The 24,856-nt window shown below is 48.4% G+C and overlaps 2 protein-coding genes across 5 annotated transcripts; one reads left to right on the top strand and one right to left on the bottom strand.

Moving 5' to 3' along the window:
- Positions 1-992: 992 nt before the first annotated feature.
- Positions 993-15,998, bottom strand: RIC8A (RIC8 guanine nucleotide exchange factor A). 3 transcript variants are annotated; one of them, XR_004777509.2, is made up of 12 exons: positions 15,951-15,998; positions 14,537-14,636; positions 10,921-10,968; positions 8,082-8,696; positions 7,339-7,433; positions 6,365-6,515; positions 5,425-5,520; positions 5,013-5,157; positions 4,411-4,555; positions 3,161-3,280; positions 1,854-2,255; positions 993-1,057 (listed from the first exon to the last, which is right to left on the bottom strand). XR_004777509.2 is itself a non-coding variant. In XM_035539060.2 (11 exons), the coding sequence occupies exons 2-11, from the start codon at positions 14,618-14,620 to the stop codon at positions 2,135-2,137; spliced, it is 1,620 nt and encodes a 539-aa protein (XP_035394953.1). In that variant the 5' UTR covers positions 14,621-14,636; positions 15,951-15,998; the 3' UTR covers positions 993-2,134. The 3 variants fall into 3 exon arrangements, 2 of the variants coding, with proteins under 2 accessions (XP_035394953.1, XP_035394954.1); XM_035539060.2 differs by having other exon boundaries at positions 993-2,255; XM_035539061.2 differs by lacking the exon at positions 15,951-15,998 and adding an exon at positions 14,825-15,264 and having other exon boundaries at positions 993-2,255.
- A 113-nt stretch (positions 15,999-16,111) lies between these two features.
- On the top strand, positions 16,112-22,083 carry BET1L (Bet1 golgi vesicular membrane trafficking protein like). 2 transcript variants are annotated; one of them, XM_035539067.2, is made up of 4 exons: positions 16,112-16,527; positions 17,285-17,376; positions 18,172-18,228; positions 19,831-22,083. In XM_035539067.2, the coding sequence occupies exons 1-4, from the start codon at positions 16,509-16,511 to the stop codon at positions 19,996-19,998; spliced, it is 336 nt and encodes a 111-aa protein (XP_035394960.1). In that variant the 5' UTR covers positions 16,112-16,508; the 3' UTR covers positions 19,999-22,083. The 2 variants fall into 2 exon arrangements, with proteins under 2 accessions (XP_035394960.1, XP_035394961.1); XM_035539068.2 differs by lacking the exon at positions 16,112-16,527 and adding an exon at positions 16,731-17,085.
- Positions 22,084-24,856: the final 2,773 nt, after the last annotated feature.

Raw genomic sequence — 24,856 nt, 5'->3', positions numbered from 1 at the left:
ACAGTCCAGAATGGGAGACAACTGGTCTGGTGAGCAGCTCTGCAGAAGAGGGATCTGGGGGTGCTGGTCGAGCAGGCTCAACGTGAGCCAGCAGCGTGCCCTGGCAGCCAAGAGAGCAAACTGCATTTGGGGATGCACTAAACACAGCATGGCCAGCCAGTCAGAAGAGGTGATTCCTCCACTACATTTAGTGTCAGCGGAGCCTCACCTGGAAGATTGTGTGCAGTTCTAGGCTCCACAACATAAAAAGGATGTTAACATACTTGAAAGCCTCTAGAGGAAGGCAACAAAGCTGGTAATAGGGTTGGAAAGGCACAACCAGTGAGGACAGGCTGAGGACACTTGGGTTCATCTGTTCTGGAGAAGGCCAAGAGGCAACCCCAGTGCTCTCTGCAACTTGCTAAGGAAGGGAAGTGGAGAGGGAGGTGCCAGCCTCTTCTCCCTGGTAGTCAATGACAGGACACGTGGGAATGGCGCAAAGCTGCACCAGAGAAGGTTCCTACTGGGTAGGGAAACATTTGTTTACCGTGAGGGTGGTCAAATACTGCAACAGGCTTCCCAGTGAGCTGGTTGATGCCCCGTGCCTGTCAGTGTCCAAGAGGCATTTGGATAATGCCCTTAATAATACGCTGTAACTTTTGGTTAGCCCTGAAATGGTCAGGCAGTTGGACTTGATCTTCATAAGTCCATTCCAACTCAACTATTCTAATTAAAAAAAAAGGGGGGGGGCTAAGTTTTGTTTGTTTGTTTTTGTAAACTAAGGACTGAAGCTTGAGGATTAAATTCAGATTGCCCCATTCAGATATATTTAGCAGCTGCGGTACAGTGAGAGGTTCTGACTTAGCTTCATTTTAATGCTGCAATTTTACCTCCCAAATAAAACTAAAGTTCAGGGTGGCTGGAGCAGAACCATGTGTTAATTAGAAAAAGATATTTCCTTACTTGCTCAGAGATACCACGTTTGATGAATCACTGCCATGTGCAAATTCGTCAGAAGGTTTCCTTTATTCTAGCATCATGTTTGCATTCCTATTTGTGCTAATAAGTTTTGGAACTCCTAGTATAAGACAAACAGGAATATTTTCTTTAAAACATTTTTCTTTAAAAAGGAAAAAAAAAGGAAAAAAAGAAGTCTAAGCCATGGCAAAGGACAAGACCAACACCAGCCCCTGGGTGCAAACAGCAGTGGGTCTATGGGAAAGCCAAGGCAGGTGAGGAGGCAGCACACAAAGCACATATTTTGGCCTTTCATTCAGAAAGCGTGAGATTGGGAAAGGCTGATAACGCCAAAACCTAAACTCTGTGGCATTGGGAACATTGCACAATGCCACAGACTAAATATCAGAGCGTTGCTGGCAGCCACCTGCGAGTTTCTTTCCTGTGATCAATGGGAATGCTGGAAATGTCACAAAGGCCTCCCCTCCTGCCTGCTCCCCACAGCACACACACCAGTGCTCCCCTCGGACACACGCGTACGTCCACGCAGCCCTGCTTGCACAGACACAGTCACTCACACTGCCACACGTAGCGCACACACACGTACAGCTTCCTGCTAAGGAAATGGGCGCACGATGCTGAGGCACTCCGCAGACACCGTTCCCCAAAACCATGGTGAATAACTCCTCACACTCCTCCCCTGCAGCCCCACGTTCCCGGGGAGCAGCTCCCCCCACGTCGGGCTGACCGTACACACAGGGACACGTACACGCTGCTGACAAGCAGCCACACAAGTGTCAGCACATACCCAAGATGCTCTGCGGATTACTGATCCCTGATGGTATGACAGAAAGATTTCCCCCCCCCCCCCGACCCTTTTTCCTAAGCGTCACATATTTAAAAAAAAAAAATCCTACTGAAAAGTCCTGGAAGCAATTTGGAGTGTGAAATCCTCAAAGCTGCCAATGGGAGAGACCAAGCTAGAGCCAGGCCGTGACGATCCCCTGGAAGGAGAAGTGGTTATGGAGCTGGGGAGGAGGCAGGAGGTGTTCTTCCCTGTGGACTGTGAGGGTCCAGGCTGGATTCAGACACCACAGGGAGAGTCCTGGCCCAGTACTAGCCTCTGGGTGCAGCACCAGTTCCGAAGGGAGAACGGAAAGAGGCTCCCCAGCTCTGAGGCTGGGGCAAGAGGTCTGGATCAGTCCAGCCCCAGGTCTGAGTCAGATGATGACCTCTCGTCAGCCATATCACGGATGGCGTTCTCCATGGGGGCCAGGTTGCCGCTCGGCGTGATGCCCATGGGCTGGATGACTTGCTCTCTGCAGCCAGGGAGGAGAAAGGGGGGAAGGTAACACAAGTTTACAGCAGAAATTTACAGCAGAATTTACTGCAGAGACAGACACATCCTACAGCAGGAACGTTGGGCCCGTGCAAACTGCCATGAGGCAGCCCAGAACAACCCTGAGCCAGCAGGAAGAGCAAGAATCCCTTTGTAGAGACGAGGACAGTTAAAGCTGTGAGACCTCCGGCACTGTGAGGCAATGGCTAGAAGGAACACCCTCAGGTGTTGCAATTCCGTTTCCTTGGAAAAGATTCAGGTTTTAGGGTCCCATTCCGTGGTACAGGATGGCCAGAGGAAAAGCAACGCTGGCATCAGCCTCTGTTCCCCTCCCTTTAGCACACGATGGAACTGCGTGCACAAAGCGCGCTGCCCTTCTCCCTCCCACCCTTGCAGGGTGGTCAGAACACTCTCGGCAGATCCTGGGCTCCTCCCTGCGATGCCAATTAACGATGGATGGAAGATGACTGGAGAAAGCATTCCTGCGGGGAAGGGGACTTGGTGGCACTAGCTGCCATGTGTCCCCAGAATGCCATCTCCTACCGAGCGGCCTTGCTAGGACCATGGCTGCTGTTGCTACTTAGCACTCAGCCAACCCCGGGGAGGTGGCAAGTGCTTGGAAACCCACCGTAGGCATGTACGGGGATTTCATGGCAAGCCATAGGACCGAAGAAGTCTGTAGGGCTTGCAATGCCTTCCCCTAGATGTAACAGCACCTGGCCTAAGGAAATCTGGAAATATTTCTCCATGTATCTCTCCCACTGCCTTATGTCCCTTCAGTTTGCAGATGCCTTTCTTCAAATGCATTCCCAAGGCCAGCGACAAATGTAAATTACAGGCACCCAGGTGTTACTACAGACATGCCTACACACGATCTTCTAGTACCTGGACAATTTGTCAAACATGTTGACTAACTTCATGGCTTCATATTCCTTCTGCTCTTCAGTCATCCCTTCCATGGGGTTGGGGAGTTTCTCCTCAACACGTCCCGTGACAGGGTTAATGCTACAAGAAGAATGGTGAGAAAAAAGGTAAAGGTAGAAGAATACAACATCACAGCTAAGGGTGAAACTTAAATAACGAAGAAGGAACATTGCACATGAAACAAGGGAGGTGGCAGGGTGGCAAAGGAGGGAGGTGAAGCACAGAGGTAAGAAGGCTGTTTAAAAACTCTCTTTACCTATACTGAGCAGAGGCATGCACTGGCAGAGCTGGTTGTAATTGCCACAAACCAGTGCCCTCTGGTCTCGCTGCCTAGGTTAGGTCTTGTGTTACTGCAGTGCAACAACATGTTGATTCTGATCCCTTCCTGTATGTCCTACACACAGTCCTCCCCTGCTACAAATCCCTCTCATTTCTCTGGTGAGAAATCCCCATCCTGCCAATTCCACTGTGCAGTTTTAAAGCACGTGCACATGGGGAGGCAACACATCTTCCCTCTCCTTAAGTCAGGAGGCAAAAAACTAACACCAAAAAGAATAAAAAAATAAAGCGTAAACCACATTTAACGGGATGCTGGAAAGTGCGGGACTCACAGTTGAGAACAATTCTGCAGCTCTCCCTTCATACATTTCACCCTTGAATTACCACCACCCAATAGCACGGAAAGGAGAAAAATTTAAAAAAAATCAAAATTCACTCCAGCAGCACAGGGCTCTGGAGCTGGAGAGAGGCAATTGGCACTTTCAACCCTGCTGCAAGCAGGGAAAGCCCTCATCCCCTATATCCCAGTGCACAGTAAAAGCCTGCCACTATGTGGGGATACCAAAAAGGTGTATAGGATACCGATTAGAGATATGCTGCCACATGCACACCACAAGCAGGTCTGGTGCAGAACAGGCTCTGGCTGAGCAGATTTACTTTGCTCTAGAGGCTGTGCCCAGCTGTAGGGACTGGATCTATCTACCAGTGACCACACACACCACGGGTAGCTCGGCCACAGACATTTCACCCAAAAAATGGTAAAGGTAGTGGAATACAACATCACATCTAACGGTGAAACTTAAATAATGAAGAAGGAACATTGCACATGAAACACAAGGGAGGTGGCACGGAGGCAGATGAAAAAAGGGACAAAGGAATGGGAAGGAGGTGTAGGAGTAAGGGCGCTACAGAGGGGGAGCAGAGTTCTGTACTTGGGTTTTGCCTCTTTGTACTCTTCTGTGTCGGTGTCTTCATCTTCTGAGTACTCTCCCTCTTCCCGACCACCAGCCATGAGGCCTCGCGCTGCCAGGAGCCCAGCTGCGTTCCCATAGCCTGTGTACTTCACAAACCGCGACACTAAAGGGAGGACAGAGACAGACCACCCTGTGTTTTCCCTCCTGCCCCTCCAGCCCCGCCTGCTCCTCCATGCTCTGACAGCAAGATTGGTTCAAGGCCATGAAGATGCAGAAATGCCAGTGTTTCTGTGCAGCCAGTGACAGGGAGCAAGGCTCCCACACCATGCACCACGAACGGCAGGGACAACACACACGAGGTGTGGGGGGAGTCTGAAAGCAGGTCAGGCTATCTCCAGGGTGTCAGGGTGTCCTCCAGCAGAGCCTTCCTGTCACCACTGCCAGGAGAGACAGCAAGCCCTTGGAAATTCCACTCTTTTCCCTATCTAATGCATCCAGTCCAAGGGAAGACAGAAGTTCCTGGTGTCTGCAGAGCCACCCATCCCACACTCTGACTTGCCCAGAGGCCAGACTCCAGGACTCCCTCTCACCAAAGCCCGCAACAAGCCCCTGTGACTCACCACTCTCCTTGCAGAGCACAAAAAGAAACTCTGCTGCGCAGTGTTTCACGTCAGTGTCGATGTGGGTCATCAAACGCACCAGCTTGTTCCGCAGCGAGTTCCCCACCTCCGGACGATTCTTCACATCCCGGAGCGGAGGCAGCACCTACAAGGCCACAGTGAAGGGTGATCAGTGGAGCTGGAACAGCTGGTCATGCAGGGAAAAAAGTACATGCACTTTACAAATCAATTAAATCTAATAAACCCACAGAGTGAGTAGAAAAAACACTGTAGGTATCATGGGCTTCAACCCCCAGCATGTCAGAACCTAATACTCTCCTTGGATGGCAATATTTAGGCAGCTTGCTGTTCCCCTCTCTCAGTTCAGCATCACTTGACTTTTAGTTGACTTTTAATTGAAACCACGGAGTACCTTTGCCTTCAGGAACTTCCTTGTCTGGCGGTGGACTCGGGCGCTCTCAGTCAGCAGGTTCAGCACAGGGGTCAAACTCTCCTTCAGCTTGTGTCCCTGGAGAAGCGTTCACAAAAACGAGCAACATGTCAGTCACACTGAGTTCAATTTCTCTGGCTTGCGGTAGACATCACGAGTACCGAGTGGCAAGGAAACAGATGGACACTGAGGCAATTCCAGCCTCTGCAACAGGAGTTTCAGTGCTTCACCACTCCTCTTAACTCCTCAGGCTTTCCGAGTCCTGCTCTGCAGCACAGCAGTGCTAGAAATAGTTGTGCAGAGCTTCTAGCATAGAGAAGTGCGGTGGTAAAGTTTGGAGGACCTTTGGAATAACTCCAGAGACTGCAAACCACCACCAGCTCAGTAATAATGCAAATTCAGGCTTTCAGAAGCAGAGGAACAAAAGAGCACAAGGGGCTCGGGAGGAGTGAAGAAAGATGAATGGTCTTGATAAATAAGAGCATGACTGCCAGTCCTCAGACAGCAGCCTGCTTGGAGAGTGTCAGAAAAACCCATCAAACAATTTGGCTGCATCCAAACCATTAAGCTGCCCAGCAAATCACCATTTACTCGAGTGAAACCGAGCACTTACATTTTAATCACCCAGCTAACCATTTGCTGCTCAACCAATCTCACTACCGGCAGCAGCAGCAATGACACAGCGAACCTCCCAGTTCGCAGATACTGCTTCAGTCCTACCAACTATAAGGGTTTTGATTCTGCTAAAAACAGCCACTTCTGTAAACCACTAGCTCCAAAGTAACCGTGCCTTGCTGGTGCTCCTGTGGTTTTGACACGTGTTGGCGCTGGGCTTTTCAAGGCTGAATGCAGGGAAGGGGCCCTGCAGTGAACTTGTGAAAACGAGCAGCCAAGAACCCTGCACAGCAGCCTCTCAACTTACCCTGTCGAGGCGGCGTTCTAGGAAATCCAACAGGATGTTGACTGCATCCATGTTGACACCCATGTACTCAAGCGAGCCTGGCCGGACTTTTGGGGTCAGGAGGACATCCAGGCATTTCAGGGGCAGGTTGCCCAAAAGATTAACTGTATGGCTGAACACGTGAAAGAAGAAAAGTGAACACACAATCGGGGATTTTTGTTCATAGAAATTCTTCAGCTATCCAGAAATTAAGGTTCATTACTAACTTCCAGGAGTGTGAGAAGTGCAAATGAAAATAAATGAAACTGCTTTTTTGTACAGCTGAACAACTTGCTAGAAGTCCAAAAAGACTTCAGTGACAAATGAGAAACTATGGATCTTGACACAGAGGCCAAGTAGGACCAACCTGGGTGGCCAAAGGTTGTACCTAGGACCTCCATCACTCATTCGTATCCTTGTGGCCACTGCAACACAATGTTCAGAATACCTCCCACCATGGTCTTCTTGGGGACAGGATGGTGCCACTTGCTCAAAACTGACACCCCTGGATCAATAAAGCTTAGCAGTGTGGCACAGACAATTTCTCAGCATGGCTCAGGAGACGGACAGTTAATTAAGGCCAGCCCAGGGACTCTTTATTTAAGGCAGAATAGATCTGCTCTGGCTCACTGAAGTGGGTAGCACCATTGAAAAGACCTGGCACACGACACTGAATATGACCCTTGCAGTCAGGCAGGCTCAGACAAAACATTTCCTCCTGTAAACAGGAGGCTGTGGTATCAGTGCACATAATTTGACTGCAAAGGGCAGGGCTGTTTCGGAATTCTAGCAGCACGAGGAACCTGCAGGCTGGACCAAAGATGCCTGTTTGTCAGAAGTGACCTTAACAATCACCATACAAGCAAAGGATGGTAATGCCAAGGTCAGGCAGGGCCTGCCCTGGGGAGGCTTCAGGTCTGTTTCTGTGAGGATCATTATCTAGTTATCTAACAGACCTGTGGAACTCCTCCGTTCGGTCCTCTCCGTCAGCAGAAATCATGAGGCAGTGGCGCAGGAGGGCACCCAAGTGCCGGTACAAAGCAGCATCTTCCTGGCCCCAAAATAGAAAATGAAAACCTCGATCAGGAAAAGGGATCCTCCACAACCCAAAGCCTGCTGCCCCTGCAACCCGCATTCCCATCCCTCCCTCCAACAACTGGCAGCAGGGTGTTTAAGTGGAAATATGCTACAGATTCCCCTGCTGATGTCAACAGTCTTCCTGCTGCCCAATACCTTTCCCATCACTCTACAACACTGAGTACAAGGGCTGGAAGAGGCCCAAAAGCAGGCCCATGGATTAACCAGAGACGCTCTCCATCAGACCTTAGAACCAGAGAACGATTCTAACCTTCCTCTGACCTTGTCCAGAGGTGAAAAGGCAACAGGCCATCCTTTCACCCAGAAAGGAGTTATCTGGGGGCTCTGCTCTCCCACTTGGGCAACAAATCATGTCATTAGGAGGGAAAAATGCCCAACTTTCAGATTTTAATGCTGAAAAAGCCTTAATGCATCAGATAGAGGCAGTGCACTACAGAAAAAGGTCCAGACACACACACCTTTTGCTACCCTTACATGTAACTGAGGGCTGCCTGGGGGCTAGTATCTACTACGAGGAAACGCAAGCAGAGGAGAAAAAGAGTAGTCAGGCCATAGCCTGGAAACACGCAGATGTAGTGTGGTGCAGTATCAAGGAGCTTACCTCATCTACCTCCCTCTTGCTGGAATCAAAGGTGATATTGAAGAGCACTTTGAGGATCTCCATGGCTCGCTCTGTCTCTTGCCGAGGCAAAGGTAGGAGAAGTCCCTCCTCGGTGGCAACTTCGTAGGGGTCCATCCACTTTACACCAAGAGTCAGCTCCAGGGTGTCTGTCATCAGGCCGATGCCCCTGAGCTCTTGGGCCAGCTGCTGTCGGATGTCCACTCGCAGCGCCGTCAGCAGGAACAGGAGGCGCAGGTCGAAGAACTTGACCTCGTGAGGAAGGCTCCTCTCGTTGTACAGTTTGATGCGCTTGGCCAGGCCCACCACCAGCCGAGCCTCAGCTGTCAGCTCCTGTGCCCGAGGGCTGCTGAAGACGATGTTGCAGAGACATTTGAGGGATTCCAGGATGACATCCAAGTCTGGGACCTCCCGGATGAGTTCCTCTGAGTAATCAATGCCAGCGTGCCTAGAGAGGGTCTTCAACCCTTCCTTGGTGGTGAAAGGGTCAAGGCAGTATTTGTCCCGGGACAGGATGCGGATGCTTTCCAAACAGGTGACCTGGCAGGATGGCTGGAGCTCTCTTTCCAGGAACTTGATAAGTAGCTGGGCCATTTTCTGTGCAGTTGGAAACAAAGAATGCCTCACATGCTGACACTTCATAGCGCACCCTCAAGGGTACCACCCTGTTACACTCTGCCCTGGAAGATGAGAGCATCATCTAGACATGGACCTGCTACCAGCTCTGATTCAGGTGCACATTTGGCAGCACTCGGGAACGATTTGGCTCTGGAATCCAGTTCCAGCTCAATTCAAGCAAGGACAAGCAGCAAGAGACAAAGAATGGCTGGGAGATGGTATCAGATCAAAGGGGGAGAGTACAACCGGCTACTGCTACTGACCTAAGGAATGACTGCTTATTTGAGGTTCACCTGTAGTTAGGATGGTTTAGGCTAACACAGTTTACTTGACAGCTCCGTTAAGTTAAAAGACAGTCGGGCAAAAAAAGCCCCTTTTCATAGCTTCAGGGCAACAGCAGACGTCCACTCTCACCAGAGCCTTAAGATTAGGGAGGCATCTGCCTTGGGTGCTCCAGAAACAGGCTGATGAGCTTGAGAGATGCATCAGAAAACTGCTGCGGGAGGGGAAGAGGAACTAAATGAGTTCAGAAGTGTTTGTGATATCGTAGGAAAGGAAATGAAAAGACCTCAGAAGATTCAAGTACCTCCCTAAATCTCAAGGCTGTCTGGAGACCTACTAGCCCAGATCTTCAGCAGGTACAGACTGGCAGAGCTCCAGTAACACCAATTTACAGCAGCTGAAAAGCTAACCCTGGTGGCTAACAGTACTGTATGTGATGGCAAGCAGCGGAAGAGTATGAGAGCAAAGGTAATGCCTCACAAAACCAAGCTTGGCTTTAACTACATGTAGCAACACTTCACGTTTCACTAGTAATCCACTGCTCAAGCAATCATACCGCGATGAGGGAAGATCTCACTAGGTCTCTCTAACGATAACGGTATCAGAGTAAAGGTCTTTCTGTGCCTATCATTGGAGCAAAGAAATTTAAGATTACAAGGTTTGCTATCATTCAGTGAACTGGATTAACGCAACCTAATCAATGCTAGTTCATAGTAATAAAAGGAATGAGGGAAGGAATGAAAGAACCATACATTTTAGCCCTTAATGTGAGGCTGGAAGAACTGAAAAAGCTTCAACGTATGAACTATGCCCCACAATTACACCCTTGAGCATCAAGAAAGTACAGTCATTCCTCTTCTCCTTCCATAAGAGGAGACAGACACAGGAGTTAAAGATGTATTCCTAAGTGACCAATGCCTCTGACTCAGTCAGGCTAAAGAGATCTCAAAGCACGTGTGTCCACAGCTAAACCTTCAGAAGAACCGAACACGCAGAATTACACGGTGATGCCCAATTCATATTTGATGACAGACACCCAAGAAGTAGAGCACCTTAGCTCTGCTCCTGAATTCACTGCCTGCGCGGCCACTCCAGCTCAAAGAGCAAGTCAGTGCAGGGCAAAGAGCTCCGACCTTCTGACCATGAGTCAGGCTGCAGCTGGAAAAACTTCACGCTAGCATTAGCTGGCAACGGCAAGGACAAAAGAGGTCCCGTTTTTCACCCTGATTGCCCTGTCTATGCTTGCTGTGCTAACATGGGCAGCAGTGCAACCAACCAATGATCTGGACCACAAAACTGATCCAGATGTAAAATCAGCCAGGAAAAATAGTTTTTGTTTGTTTTTGGTTTTCGTTTGGTTGTTTTTTTTTCTGGCAGATCAGCCCACCATATTCAGTGTGCAGCCATGCAAAGGTCTGCCCTGGCATGAGAAATGCAAGACTGGAAGTGAACAGACAGGGGTGTTTATGTCTATTAAGCACTCGATTATGTCAGCTTAAAGTGTCTGTTAACATACAGCCCTGGTCAAATCCTGCAGCTGGCTCACAGTGAAAGCACTCACCCACTAGAGGCGTGCATGTTGCTATGATTTTTGTCCAGCACACTCGTACCACTGAGACCCATACAAAGGATCACATCTTTTGTACACCTGTGGCAGAGGCTATACACATCTCCAAACCCGAAGGGTTTGCTAATGTTGGAAGGATGCTAACATTTATCCTAAACCATCATCTACTGATGGAAAAACTCGAGCCAGATGCCCTGAGCACACCATTCCCTGTGCAGGTACTTTATCAAGTTTTCAAAAAACCACTCATCTCTTTCCCCAAAGGAGCTGACACCACCAAGCCCGGCTGGACACAAGTGCAGAGCAGCAGACTTACCCCTCCAACAAAAGGAAGAAAGCAAAGAGCACGCCTACCTTCCTCTCTTCCCGTTCCTCATCATCAAAGGTGAAGCACTGAGATTTCTGTGGGGGCAGAACAGAAACAATTAAAATGAAGTAATAGTTTAAAAAACAAAACTGTTTGCCTCAGCCAGGGAAAAGTAATTCAGCTTGAAAGCAACAGGTCTAAAAAAGAAAGCGAAGGCAAAGAAGTCTTCTCAGAAACAGTCGCCTACCAGCACAGAGGCAGGGAATCAGCACGGCAAGGAGTGCAACAGCACTTAGAGAGGTCTGTAATATTCACAGCATTTTTAACAAGCAGTGGAAGTTCCTGAGGAGCCAGACAAAAGGACAACTTTCCTGGTGCTGAAGTTTTTGCTTCCTGCCTCTGAGGTTTTTGCTTTCTGCCTGCCTTTCCTCTCCAACATCGTTCCTTCTTAAGCAACTCCAACTACTGGCATCACAACAAGCAGGGAATGAAGCCGGTTTGGAAAGCACAAACATTGTGACCCATACTTCCAGGTCAGAATAGCTTTCCTTGACCAAGATCCCTGCTATTCCAGGGGCCCCTGCTTCTTTTTCGTCATTGAAAAAGATCTGTGATGAATAATACCCACTGCACTCTTCTGTTGGCTCTGTGTTGGAGGCTCAATGCCACAGGCCAAAGCTCTGCCCATCTGGTGGATGGACTTATTTTCAAATACTGCAGCTGTGAAGTGGGTATTCGTCATAAATATTCCATAACAGTCTGTAACAAAGAGTCATAAAATGGTTTGGGTTGGAAGGAACCTTAAAGACCATCTGGTTCCAACCCCCCTGCCATGGGCAGGGAAACCTCCCACCAGCCCAGGCTGCTCAAAGCCCCATCCAGCCTGGCACTGAACACTTCCAGGGACGGGGTATCCACAGCTTCTCTGGGCAATTCCTCTCCTCAGTGACACCACCAAGCTGTGCCTACACACCTCTTCCCTTCTTATTTATTGTTCCTTTTCCTGACTGAAAGCACCCTCTCCTTGTTATTTGGAAACAGATCCTTGTGTTCTTCGTTCCTACGATGTCTGGAAGTAAGAGTGTTTTTCAGCTCGTGTTCTTTAAACACAGCTGATAGACATAGGTAAACACCCCACTCCACGTGGCACCTCACAGCCTGAGTTACTCCTGTGTGACTTTGCATCAGAGAGCACTTGAACTGAACTGAAGAATGGTTAATATGCACAAATAATTCACAACCTCTTCAATAAGATAGGTTGACAGCCAGTACTGCAAAGAAGGAGTTGCTGGAACCAGGTAGGAAAAGCAGCCATCCTCTCTACCTTCTTTGCTTCCTAACTTCTGGCAGAGATCGCCAAAGGTGAACCACAGCACGAGGGAGTTTTTCCTTTTATCCCACACGTTGTCTCAAGTCACAGACAAGGACTGTCAGTCAAGTCTGATTTCCTGCACAGATCAGTTCCAGAGCCTGTTTTGGAAGAAATCTGAATTTCTCTACACCTCCATTACATCCTTTTTCGTAATAAAACAGACCTGTCCTTTGCTCAGATGAAATGTTCCTGTGTGTCTCGTGGCTGTGTCTAGGAGGACAGTCTCCTTTCTGGCTACATTGGTTTCCCATGAACTGCTCAGCACAAAACACCAGTGTCCCTGGTAAAAAGCAGCACTTCCCAGTCAATGATGCAATTCTGATCTATACTAAGAGAACATGTGGAATGCTTCTGAGAATCAAAATATTTAAAATTTATGAAAACATTAATTATGTATGCATAGATACAGCCTGATCAGATACAGATAGAGACATGGGGGTATAATTATATCATATTTCTCTATTTTTTTCTTAGTGCTCCCCATCACCTTTTACTGAGTTACACTGCAGACACACACTTACAGAGCTGCTCAATAATGACAATTAGTCTCACCACAAACAATTATTGTTATGCACTGGGCTAGTCCTTCTCTTGAGCTTCTGCAATTCACTGATATCCCATCAGCATGTCTGAACAGCGGAGCTTGTTTCCTGCGGTACGTACCACCTTATGGTTCTGCTTCCCCCAAGCTGATGCTGATGCATCACTTGAGAAACTTCAGGTGCAGAAGCAGGACAGCTGTACTCCTGTAGTGCTGGGCCAGGGGCTGGCCTCTTGTGCTTCAGCACTGTGATCTGATCTGTGCACAGGCTGTTGTACCATGTTATGAGGAACTGGCAGTTCAGTCCTGGAACCCATGTGCTCTGCAGACATCCATGGCACTTGTTCTCTTCCCATCTCATCCTCTTTGCAGGCTCCCGTAATCTCATTTACGTACATTTTCACAATACCTGTGCTTTTGCTTTAGATTTATTTTATTCATAGAATCACAGAATGGTTTGTGTTGAAAGGGACCTTAAAGATCATCTAATTCCAACCCCCCTGCCATAGGCAACGACACCTTCCACTAGACCATGTTGCTAGTTATTCCTGGCAACCAGGAATTGACTGCATCTTCAATAGTGAATTAAAAAGCATATACCCCCAGAAAAGGGTACAGTACCATCAGCTTTTGCAGTAAAAAGTTACATAAGGAATTTGCTTATTTTATCTGCAGTTTCATATCCTCTTCGTTTGCTCCATTTCTTCCAAACAGACTAGCAAAATCACTGACATTCTCACAAGTTTCCTACACCCGATACACTGACAAAAGATCCAGCTGGAGGAATTCTACAGAAAATATTGTGTTTTGATGCCTCAGACTGGTTGCACATCAAGTGCCATTTGCTCTCCTAATTTCTCCAGCATTACAGCTGCTGCAGGTGATGTTGATCCTGCTGACCTCTTTTTAACAGGGACTCACTACTCCTTAGCTAAGATTTCTCCTATTTCAAAACTGACTGTTGGACATAGTAGTACATTTCCCCTTATTGCACGCTCGTGCAAAAACATTCACAGGTTTTCCCCACTGACTTCCCACCTACTTAAGAATGGTGCAGAATGAGTCACATAGATCTGCAGGGGCAGCCCTACCCTGGCGGAAACCCTCTGAAAGAGACTTTCCCGACAACCAGAGTCTATTTCAAAAGTAAATTACCCCCACAGACAACCTTTTGCCACTGTAAGGCTAGAATCACTTCCATTTCTGCTTCCCAGCCATTCTTATTCATATTCTATATTAATTATTTTGTATAGTCAGCTTTCAGACCAGGTGCCTGAATCAAATTTCAGCCTCCATTCATGTCATTCCCTAATTATCTTTTACTTGCAAATCACAATTTCACCTGCAGCTCCTCCCTAGATTTGAGTTTTATTACCTCCAAACCTTGCCTAATATAAAGAGCTCCTCCTACTTGGTCTTCACACCCATGATTATTTCCCTGCCAGGTTTTACTTAGAATCTGGATAATAAAGAAAATCCTTTCTATGTGCTTTTCTTCCAGTATCTCAAGGACACAAGATAAAGCAAGGCTACTTAGATGCTTCATAGCAAAAGATCAAAGAAGAAGCAGTCTGCAAGTAAAAGACGAGGCAGCCTGTAACATTTCCATGGCAGTAATGCACGGACAGATGCGCTCAGAGGAGGCAGACTGTGGACAGCTGGGTAGCACAGAAATCCCACAACATGGCCAACCTGCTTCCAGCCTTGTAAACAGAAGCTGACATTAGGCAGAGGTTTGATACCCACTCACCTCCTGGTTGTAGATCTGAAGCACCTTGAGGACTGTGTCTTGCTCCCCGTTTTCCACTGTGGCCACTACACTCCTGAGCTCCATTATCTCAACAGCTCAGCTACAACAGAGGTGAAACAGAGAAGAAGGGGAGTGAGGGGGCTTCCAGGGTTCCTGGATAATAGTGATGCAAAGGTACCTCAACACACAGAGATCTGAGAGGGAGTGAGAAGGGGGTGGGGAAAAGAAGGAGGAGGAAAAAAAAAATAAAACAAAACCAGAAAAAAAATTCCCAGTGAAATTGCTCACTCTGTTGCATCCATAAAAGCAGAGCAGATGGATAACCCAAGTATAACCAGCAGCCAAGCTCCTCTCTCTCCCTTTAATCCTCTTCCTCTCTTTGCTTTTCAATGTTTAATATATGCCCTTCCAGTAAAGCACTCAGAAAAACCTTCCCCCCTCCCAGCCAGGGGATTAACAGAGAACAGATAACAGCAGCTCCCTGAAATAGCTCCCTGCCTCCTCCTCCTCCTCCCCTGGCTGTCCTGATTTCTGTTACCGCACAGAACAACAAAAAAATAAATCCAGAAACATTGCTGTGGAGTAAAAAGAGATGGAGAGGAAAGCCAAACGGATAAGCAAGCACCTCCGGGCTTGCTTTAAGGTGGAGCTACCTTTTAAGGTGGTGAAAAGAAAGAAATTCCGATTTTGTTGCATTCACTGCTCTGTGTGCTGGGACACTCGATGCCTGAGACAGACCACGTACCACATTATGGCAGATACACTGCACAGGGGGGTAAAAATGCACATATGGCGGATGGCTGGCCTCCCTGGCTCAAATCTGTGTGTCATTACAGAGTATAATGCACTTCGCGATAATAATGTAAATGAGCAGATGCACATAATGACAGAGATAATCATTATTTTTAAAATAGGCGAAAGTTTAACAGCTTGTACAGCCAGGCAAGTCCACGGTGCTGAAAAGTAACTCCTAATCATGGAATATCGAACAAAATTTCAGTACAAACATGAGCTCGTACATCTGTTTAGATTCTGTGGAGCTATGTGCCACGTTCCACAGCCTGGCTGAGCAGCGGATGCATGTAATCACAAGATACGACTCTGCTCCTGAAAATCATTCTGTGCTGAGAGCAGCATCACGTTATCCCCCCTCCCTGCCCCAACACAGCCAAAGGGGGGACTTTCCAGGGCTGAGGGCAAGCCCTGCATCTAGAAACCCAACAAGACGCCAAGCCTTGGGCCACAAGAGCAGGAGAAGCAGCTCATCCACAACAGGCATCGCTAGCACTGCCAGACTTGGGTACCCGGAGTGACTTCCCTCTATTTTCAAGGGGCAGGAGCAGCTCACAGCATACCGTAACCCCCTCATTTATTTTTTTGATTTTATTTTTGTCCCTCAGCTCCCTCCTCATACCTCCTTTCCACACCGGAGCCGAGCAGAAGGGGGGCGCCTCGGCCCTCTGGGGACGGGCAGCGGCGAGGAGGGAAGCCCCGGCACCTTCCTCCCCGCCGCCCCGGCTTCCTGCCGCGTTTCCTGGCTCCGGCCCCGGCCCTCCCCCGAGCTCCTCCGTGCACCGGAGGCGGAGGGGAAGGAGCCGTGGAGGCTTCACCGAACAGCGTTGGGGTTTTTTTTTGGGGGGGGGGGGGGGGGGGAACACGGCGCCACCGCCTCTTAGGGCTGGTCTGGAGGTGTCACAAGCACGGAGCAGCGAGGGAGAAGGAAGCTGCTAAACCTTGCGGCTACCAGTCGCAGGCGAGCTCCTCCTGGGAAAAGCTCGTAACCCTGGGAGAAAACGCAACCTAAACTTCTTCTAACCACACGGGGCTAGGAAGGGACCCCAAAAGGGCCGCACAGCCCCCAAAACTACCAAAGAGCCCCACGGCAGGGGGCGGTGATGGCGCTCGGCGGCCATTTTCTGGAGGCGGGGGCCGGCGGGGCTCCGCCTGCGAGGTGCTGGGGCCGGCAGCCGCCATGGCGGAGTGGGGCCGAGGTGAGGGGAAGGCGGGGGTTGGGGGCGGTAGCCACGGGCCGAGGGGGAGCTGCCCGCCGCTATTTGGGGGCGAGGGGAGCGCCCCTGCCGCCATTGGGGGTGAGGGGAAAGGGGGCGCTTCTGGCCGCCATTTGGGAACAGCTCCCGCTGCATCAGGGCTGGGGTAGGGGGTGCGACTCGGGGCGTTGTCGGCGACACCACCCATCCCTTTGTCTCTCCCCTGCGTGACATGGCAGCGGGAAGAGCTGAGCTTCTCCCTCTCCTGGGGCCGGTGCTGGGGGGAAATGGCCGTCTCCCGTAACACCTTGGCAGGAGGCATGTCTGGAATGCCTGGAAAGGATTTACACCGTGAAGTTCCTGGTGCTGAATTTATTTCCCCCCAAATTCCATATGTGGGACAACGCTGGAGGTGTCTGTAGAGTCACACAGTGTTGGGGCACAAAATCTGCACTTGTTAGAGCTGTTGGCCGTGGTTAAAGTTTTTGGTGCGTTTCAGGATTTGTTTCTCTCTTCTGTGGTCCGTCGTGGCGACGGTTCAGTGCGTTTTTGTCAAAAAAGGTTAGGAATGTTTCATGGTGCAGTGCTCTCAGGGTGGTGGGTGGACGTGGGACGTGGATGTGGGCAGGTTCTGATGGCCCCGTTGGGAGTGTCAGGGCAGCCAGCCACCAGCTGGGCACTGAGACTCACCACATTGATTGAGTAAACATGCAGTTCCTTGTGTCAGACTGATAAAACTCATTCTTTTTCTTTTCCCCAGGTCAGAATGGAAGCGGTGTGGAGGATATGCTGGATGTGGAGAACAAACGTATGGCAGACAGTCTAGCTAACAAGGTCACCAGGCTGAAGTCGGTGAGTTGTAGAGTTCACATCAGATGGTACAGTGAATGAAGGACTGTTAGCTCCGTAGTTCCTCCTTCTCGTAGAGTCTCTAGGGAGGTGCAAATGTGTGGTTAACACGAAGGGCTTCCTATGTACTAATGACTTTTAGAGAATGTTGTGGCGATGTGATAGTTAACTTACTAGTAAAATGCAAGGGATGACTTTGTGAATCTTCACTTTTGTGGTTTAGCTATGTCATCTCTGTGATTCCATGATCTATTGGGAATTATGTGGGTTTAGTTACATTTAGGGAAGTTTTAGGCACAGAGAGAAACCTTAAAGGTGCACAGAGGAGTATTGCTAAGCACGTCTCAGGAAAAAAGTAATAATAAAAAGATAGGTAAATTACTTCTAAAAATTCAGGCACCTCTGTGTTTAGTGTTACTGATGCTAATTTGCTCTTACTAACATCGAATGTTTTGATTTAGAGCTTAGTAGAAATCAGTGACTCATTTTTGTAGAAGGGAAGACTGAACTTCTGCTGTCATGTCCCAGTGTTTAAATACCCCTGTCCTATGTTTATGTCAGGTAGTCAAACTTTATTTCCAGCACTGCAGAGCTGAAGAGTTCCAACAGCCTGAAACTGAAGTGAGGATCTTGTGTTGTCACTGTACTGAACAAGCTTTCTTCTTTTTGTGTAAGAGACAAGGATGCAGTGGCTTGCTATTCTAATGCACACAGTGGTTTTACAAGCACTGGATGCATTACAGGCTATCTTCATGTTAAAAGTTTGTTAATATCCATTTTCTCCCTTATCCTGTGCAGCTGGCTCTGGATATTGACAAAGACGCTGAAGAACAGAATCGTTACCTGGATGGCATGGTATGGAACCAATGAAATGTTAAAAAAGCATGGTTTTTTTTGTGCTAGCTTTCAGCAGTTACCTTAACTTGGGCTTACTCATAACTAAACATTAGATACTTAGCAACTGCTAATATCGCATTGTCCGAATGGGCAACAGGGCATCTAGCATCTGGAAAGACTGATGTAGGACAACACAATTCAGAAATACAGCTGGAGATTACCTGATTACTGGAATTAAAGAGCTGCTCCCTGTGGCTAATTCTGGGAGGTAGGTCTATTTCTCAGCTGTTCCTGTGATTTTGGGTAACGCATAAATCTGCCAGGGTTACTTACTGTAATCTCTGTAACACAATACCTGTCAGGACTGTTCACTGATGTCTTTGGAAGGGGCAAGGCTGATGCTTTGGGCCTACTCATGTTGTTCTGTGTCTTGTTCTGTCATTTTTCTGACACACAACACCTTGTAAAACTGAAATCACTTTCCAGAGTAATCTGTCTCTAAAGCTTTGGCGGCTGATGGAAAATCACAATGTACTGTGGAAAGGCCAGAATGGCAGATCCTTACAGCAAAGGGATTACCTGCTGAGGTTTTTTAGGAGAAGGGTATTTCATAAACTGAATTGTGAGAGGACGGGAATCCAACCCAGAGACTGGAGAAAGAGATTAGTGAAATAACACTGCTGTGTGGAGGGCATTTTCTGCACATGCTGGATGTTGGAGAGCTGGTACATGGAAGCCAGAGAAAAGGTAATTGTAGTGTTGAAATCAGCCGAGTCAAAGGTGTGAGCTCAGCTTGGAAGCTTAATAGCAGAGTACGCTGACAGTGTCGGAGTATCTGAAATAGATATTTGCTCAGCCCAGAAATTAGAAGAATGGAGAATTGGAATATGGAGAATTGGAGAGAAATGGAGAATTGGTGTAAAGGCAAAAGATCTTAAAGTAGAAGCCCTTATTCAGCATGATGATATGCTTCCAGAACAGAGGTGGTTTTGAGATATTTGAAGAGAAACATAAGCAGAAATTCTTAAGTAGTTCATGAGTAAGGAAAACAGACCAGGAGTCGAAAATGCCTGAACTGCATTAATAAGGGAATTTTTAACCACTGCTTGGTGGAGTTGCATATGCATGCTGTCCCATACTGAAGAAAAAGAACTAATAGAAAGGAACTGCACTTTCTCAATGCTTTTTATCCTGCCCTGGTATGCATTAATGGTTCTAGCTTCATGTAGAGACATTTCCTTTGGATGAAGCGTTGACTTGTAGAGTTGCCATTAGCAAGCTGCTCCAGGCAGAAAAAGCTGCATGGGAACAACTGAACAGCCCAGTAGCAGGTGGTTTGGCCCTGACTGAAAAAAGAGGAGGCACACGCATTGTTTTACATTTGGAACAGAACTTCCCCTGTCCTTTCTTCTGTGCTTTGAGCGCAGTGGGAATGGTGCTGCTCCTGGAGCCTGAGCACAGGAGGGGAAGGACCTTCTGAGAGGGATGTGATGGGTGTGGAAAAATGGGCAGTTACTGTGCAGCTCCCTCTGCAGATATTTTTTAGCCAGGAAGTGGAATTCTTCAGGGACAGCTTCATCAGTTTAAAATGTCTCCATTTGTTTTTTCTTTCTCCTTTAGGATTCAGATTTTATGAGTGTGACTGGCCTGCTGACTGGCAGCGTGAAGCGTTTCTCCACCATGACGCGGTCTGGGAGGGATAATCGCAAGTTACTCTGTTCTGTTTCTGCAGGACTGATTGTTGTTTTCTTCATCCTCTACTATCTTGTGTCCAGAGCAGGAACTTGATCTTGGTTCTGGTGTGGCAGTTTTACAGAACAAAACCTACGTGATGATTGACAGACTCGTTCGTCACCTTTCTAAGTTTGTCCTGTTGTGGGATCCCTGAGACTTTCCAGACAGACATTCTAAACAACTTTTCACCAGCTTCTTGTCATTGTTCCAGCTGGTCATCGACGTATCTTTATAAAATGAGTATGTTTCATTCTAAATGGGTTATGATGTATAACACAATTTTGATGTTGTTAATGCTTAAGACTTTATCTCTTGCCTAGTTGTCCATGGCTGGCAGCCTGTTTTTAAGGGCCACTTTTGTCTTACCTCCCTTACTGATATTTGATACTAGGCTCATGAAGAGTTGTCTGATAAATCCAGAGACCTGTCAATACTCAGAAGTTCAATAAATCAGCAGAGTTTTGGAAGCTGCAAAATTTAGGATGCTGATTTATAAACCTCAGAAATATGAATGTGACTTACTCCAGTTGGCCTCTAAGCTGATACCTGGTCTCAGTTTCCCCTTGCTTCAGAGACCTGTTAATATCCTTGGTGTCGCTGGGATGAAATGAAATCTGTACTGCTTTGAAATGAAATCAGCATTAACTCCGAACCCTGATATTCTCTAATTGTTGCAGTGAAAAGTTGATGAGGTAAAACTTTGGATGGACCCTGCAGGAAAGAAGGACCAAAGTCCATAGGCTGCCTTGATTTGCACACATATAGTGTAGTCTCTATATAGTGTAGGGAAGGAAGTCTCCACTACCTTCCCATACACTTGCAAACGCACTCCTTTAGACCATTAAAGCAGTGTAAAAAAACCTCTGATAGTAAAAGGTCTTAAGAAAATTAAAGAGGAAGCTGATTATGGCCTCATTACACTTTATTTCAGGTATTCCAGTACCCTGGTATTAGAGTGCTTTGGAAAGACATTGCAAATAAAAGCAGAGGTTGAGGTCAGGTTAAACTCCTAAACCATGCTGTTGCGGTGGTGGTAGGTCAAGAAAAGATTTGATTGGAAAGTTAATGGATTTATTTATTAACATGGAAGGTAACCTAAGAAACTCTTAACTCGCTTTGCCTTTCACAGAGCTTTGCAGATTCCTGACTGCAGTGCTTGTGTCAGACATGGCAAAGCACATCCCCACCAGTTTTGTTTACAAAACAGTTGTTCCCAATCAACATGCAGTGCATGCTTGATTTCCTGTCCTGTGGAGCACTCTGGGAGTGCAGTAGCTGGGAACTGCAAGTTCCCTTCACCCTTCTGTCCCATCATTGGGCTGACCAGCATCTCACACAGGCATCACGACCCCAAGTGTATTCTTCCAGGGCTGAATTATTTAAGTCTGCCTCTAACTGGAGTTAAGAAATCTGTAACTTTAAAAATACTGTGCCTGTTGGGTGAGAGGAAAATAAAAAAAGCTTTCTCTCCAGACAAACCTGCACTGTATAAGCTTCCCGATCTATAAACTTTTCACTTTACAAAGCAGCTATACAAAGCTACTGTTTCATTTTGTCTGTTTTCTGTACCAAGTGCCTATGTGTTCTGAGATTTGCTGTTCAAAGTCTTTGCTTATTTGATTTTCTTGTCCTCCTCCGACCTCTGCAGGGCTAAAGCATTCCCCCTCTGGTTTCACAGTCTTCTTCCCCAACAAGCCCGTATTGGCTAGATATTTCCTTTGGCCTTGTCCTGGAATCACTTAGCAATTTCTTTCCCCTTGTACTCATCCGGGTCCAGATCTGGAAACAGATGGTGGTGTCCTTTGTTCAGCTGTGCCAAAATGCCAACCAAGTACTACTGGGACTAGTTTAGGTGTTGTTTTTTTTTTCCAAGTTTCAGGAAGAATGTGCAGGGAAGAAGAGTAGGAATGGAGGCATCAAGGACTTTGGTTCTTATTGCTGCTTCTCTGTTAAATGTGGCAGCTCCCAGCAATTTCTCTGTTTGGAGGAAGGATGGGTGAATTGACAGACCGCTTTGATTTCAGAAGCGCATGGCTTCTGGTGAAAGGCCACTGGAACAGCCTGGTCTTCATGATGGTGGCCACTTCAGTTTGCTTTAGCTGTTGTAAATAAAGACCTGGTTTTACTTTTCTTTGCCCATGTGTTGTGTTTTTTTATTTCTCCTCCAGCTCCTGGCCTTGCCCCAGGCTCCTCTCTCAGGCCGCTTTGGCCTGTTTCTTCTGGCTGGTGCCCATGCCCTGCTTGTCGGTGTTGACGTGAGGCGCTAGCGTGGGGCTGGAACAGCAGCTGCCATGTGTCAGCACTGCCAGGCAGTGATTTCCATCACGAGGATTTATCTGTGTACGGAATCTCTTATCAGGAAGCAGCAGCACACTCGTATCAGAAAGCACCACATAACCATGCTTAACCCTCTGAAACTTAGAACTGCACCATTTGGAAGTTCTTGGAAAACCTGAGAATGTATAACGTGTACGCATGCTGGAAAATAGCCTCCCCCCACCAGTAAATAGTCTGAGAAAGTGCCGTACCTGAGACAATTCACGAGTATGAATTCAAAGCGGGTATGCAGGGTAATAACAGCAACAGCAACACAGTAGTTGAAATTATGATAGGGTGCGTGTTCAAATCTAGAACAGTATTGCCACTGGGACATGAAGATACTCCCTTGAAGGCATCGCGCTGCCCAGGCCTTCAACATTATCTTCAACATCATTATAACATATGGTTATTTGAGTGATTTGTTTATATTGGTTTCAGTGCTCCCCTGTAGTCCTAATACTGCAAAGTTTTTGCTGACACATAAAAATTAGAGAAAACAGCGTGCACGCACAGCCAATGCTGAATCAACAAAATACTTGCAGGTACATCGATGGAAGCTCTAACAAAGCAAGACTTTGAGTGAAGCTGTGAGCTGTTATTTTAAGCAGGGTTTTCCAGCGCCATCTAAAGGTGAATAAACGTTGTGAATCTGTAACTTCCAGTTGCTGTGCCTGCAGTCACTAGCAATGGGAGATTTTTTGCTCCTTAAGAGTCGATAACGTTGAGGTCTCAGGTTGTGCTTTGTATCTTTTGGTGCTTTACCAAAAGCTCAGTATCAAGATCTTACTGTTACAGGGAGGCAGAGAGACAAAAACCTCTCATTTCGGTTGCTTTGGCCTCTCCATTAGGGACCACGGTGTCTGCAACACTCCCTCAGGCTCCCGATCTCTTCCAACAGGAGTATCTGTCCATTCATCGCTGTCCAACTTATTTAGGGAGCTTATGGTGACCAAGTTTTTCAATTTAGTTTCCCCAGAGACGGATGAAGCGGCTTTTATGAGGTCACCCCAGGAGAGCTGGGGCAGCAATAGCAGTAAGTTTCATGCTCTGATACTATCTGTAGCTTTCAAGTACTTAGAGCTATAATGTAAGCATACCCACGGTTACAAGTCCCCCAGGTTTAAGTGCCCCTAGGTTAATTACCTCAAGCACTACCCTGCAGTTTGTTTAGTACAAGGGGCGTGAGGCACTTGGTGCTCCCAGGGTGCTCTTGTGAGGGGCTGGGAGGGCAGGAGGTGCTTATGCAAGGTGTGGGGTGCTCCCAGGGCACTTGTGAAAGGGGCTGGATGCACATAGGGTGCTCGTACAAGGAGCGGGGTCTGCCCCCATCCCCACCACCCCAAAGGGACCCAGGTGTCTGGAGGCCCTCCCCTCCCACAGACCCAGGTGTCCAGGATTTGCCCTGCACCAGGAGGACCCAGGCACCCCTGCCCCCATCCCCCTGAGGACCCAGATGTCCCCACCCCACCATCCTCCAGCTGTCCAGGCACAGGGACAAGGCACAACTCACACGCATTTTATTTATTGTCCTCAACCATGACACAGGGGCTGCACCCGGCATGCCCCAGGCATCGGGAGAAGTCACCAAGGTAGTGAAATGACGTGGCATGGCACTGGGGTGGCAGGTACAACATGGGATTGGCATCACTGGGACGTGGAGGGGACAACGTGGGGTTTCACCGGGACTGGTGTGGGGACATGGGGTGATGGTGTGGTGACATGGGATGTCCTCGTGTGTTGCTGCAGGACCCATGACACACGGCCCTCCCAGAGATATCCCCAACTCCGCTGCACCCCACAGCAACACGCGTCCCATGTCCCAGTGCCCCCCCCCCCCCATCCTATACATGTCCCCATTTGTCCCCCTGGCATCTTCAGGTCCTACCCACGCTCGCAGATGAGCTCAATGATGCTGTGCTCCATGGGGACAGGGTCGAGGCAGCGGTGGGCAGCGCTGGCGGCCACCTCGTCCAGCAGCCCCTGCACCACGCGCTCATCAGCGGCGAAGCGCCAGAGGTAAAGCTGCAGGTAGTGGCCGTCCACCTGCACCTGCTGCAGCCCGAAGCGCCCCAACATCCACAGCCGCATGCACTCCAGCAGTGTCTTCAGGCTGATCTTGATGATCCCCGTCAGCACTGACACCAGGGACGTAGGGACAGCAGGGACAAGTGGCACAGTGGGGACGGGGACACCCAGCGCAAGGAGGCCTCGAGTCATGTCTGCGCAGGGATGCAGAGAAATTAGGGACACCCCTCTTGGGGTCATCGGCACCTAGGACACCCTCATCCTCATCCTAACATGTGTCAGGACACGGGGACGTGTCACGCAGGAGGTCAGGGATGCCCTCAGTGTGGCTGTTGGGTGCAGACCAGTCTCACCACTGCAGGGACACAGGGACACCCTCAGCCTGGTCCTCAGCCGCAGCGGAGCACCCTCAGCACCACTGCCTGGGGACAGTGGGGACATGTGGCATGTGTTGGGACCTCAGCTGGGCTGAAGGCATCACCACATTCCATCAGCGTGGGGACAGTGGGGGACATCCATGTCCTGGTTGCTAGCCCCAGGGAGTCCCCCTGAGCCTGGACACAGGGCA

The sequence above is a fragment of the Cygnus atratus genome, chromosome 5 (genome assembly GCF_013377495.2).
Source record: "Cygnus atratus isolate AKBS03 ecotype Queensland, Australia chromosome 5, CAtr_DNAZoo_HiC_assembly, whole genome shotgun sequence".
NCBI classification, from domain to species: Eukaryota; Metazoa; Chordata; class Aves; order Anseriformes; family Anatidae; genus Cygnus; species Cygnus atratus.
Note: the sequence above shows the minus strand (reverse complement) of the source record. Positions and strands in the feature narration are given on the sequence as shown.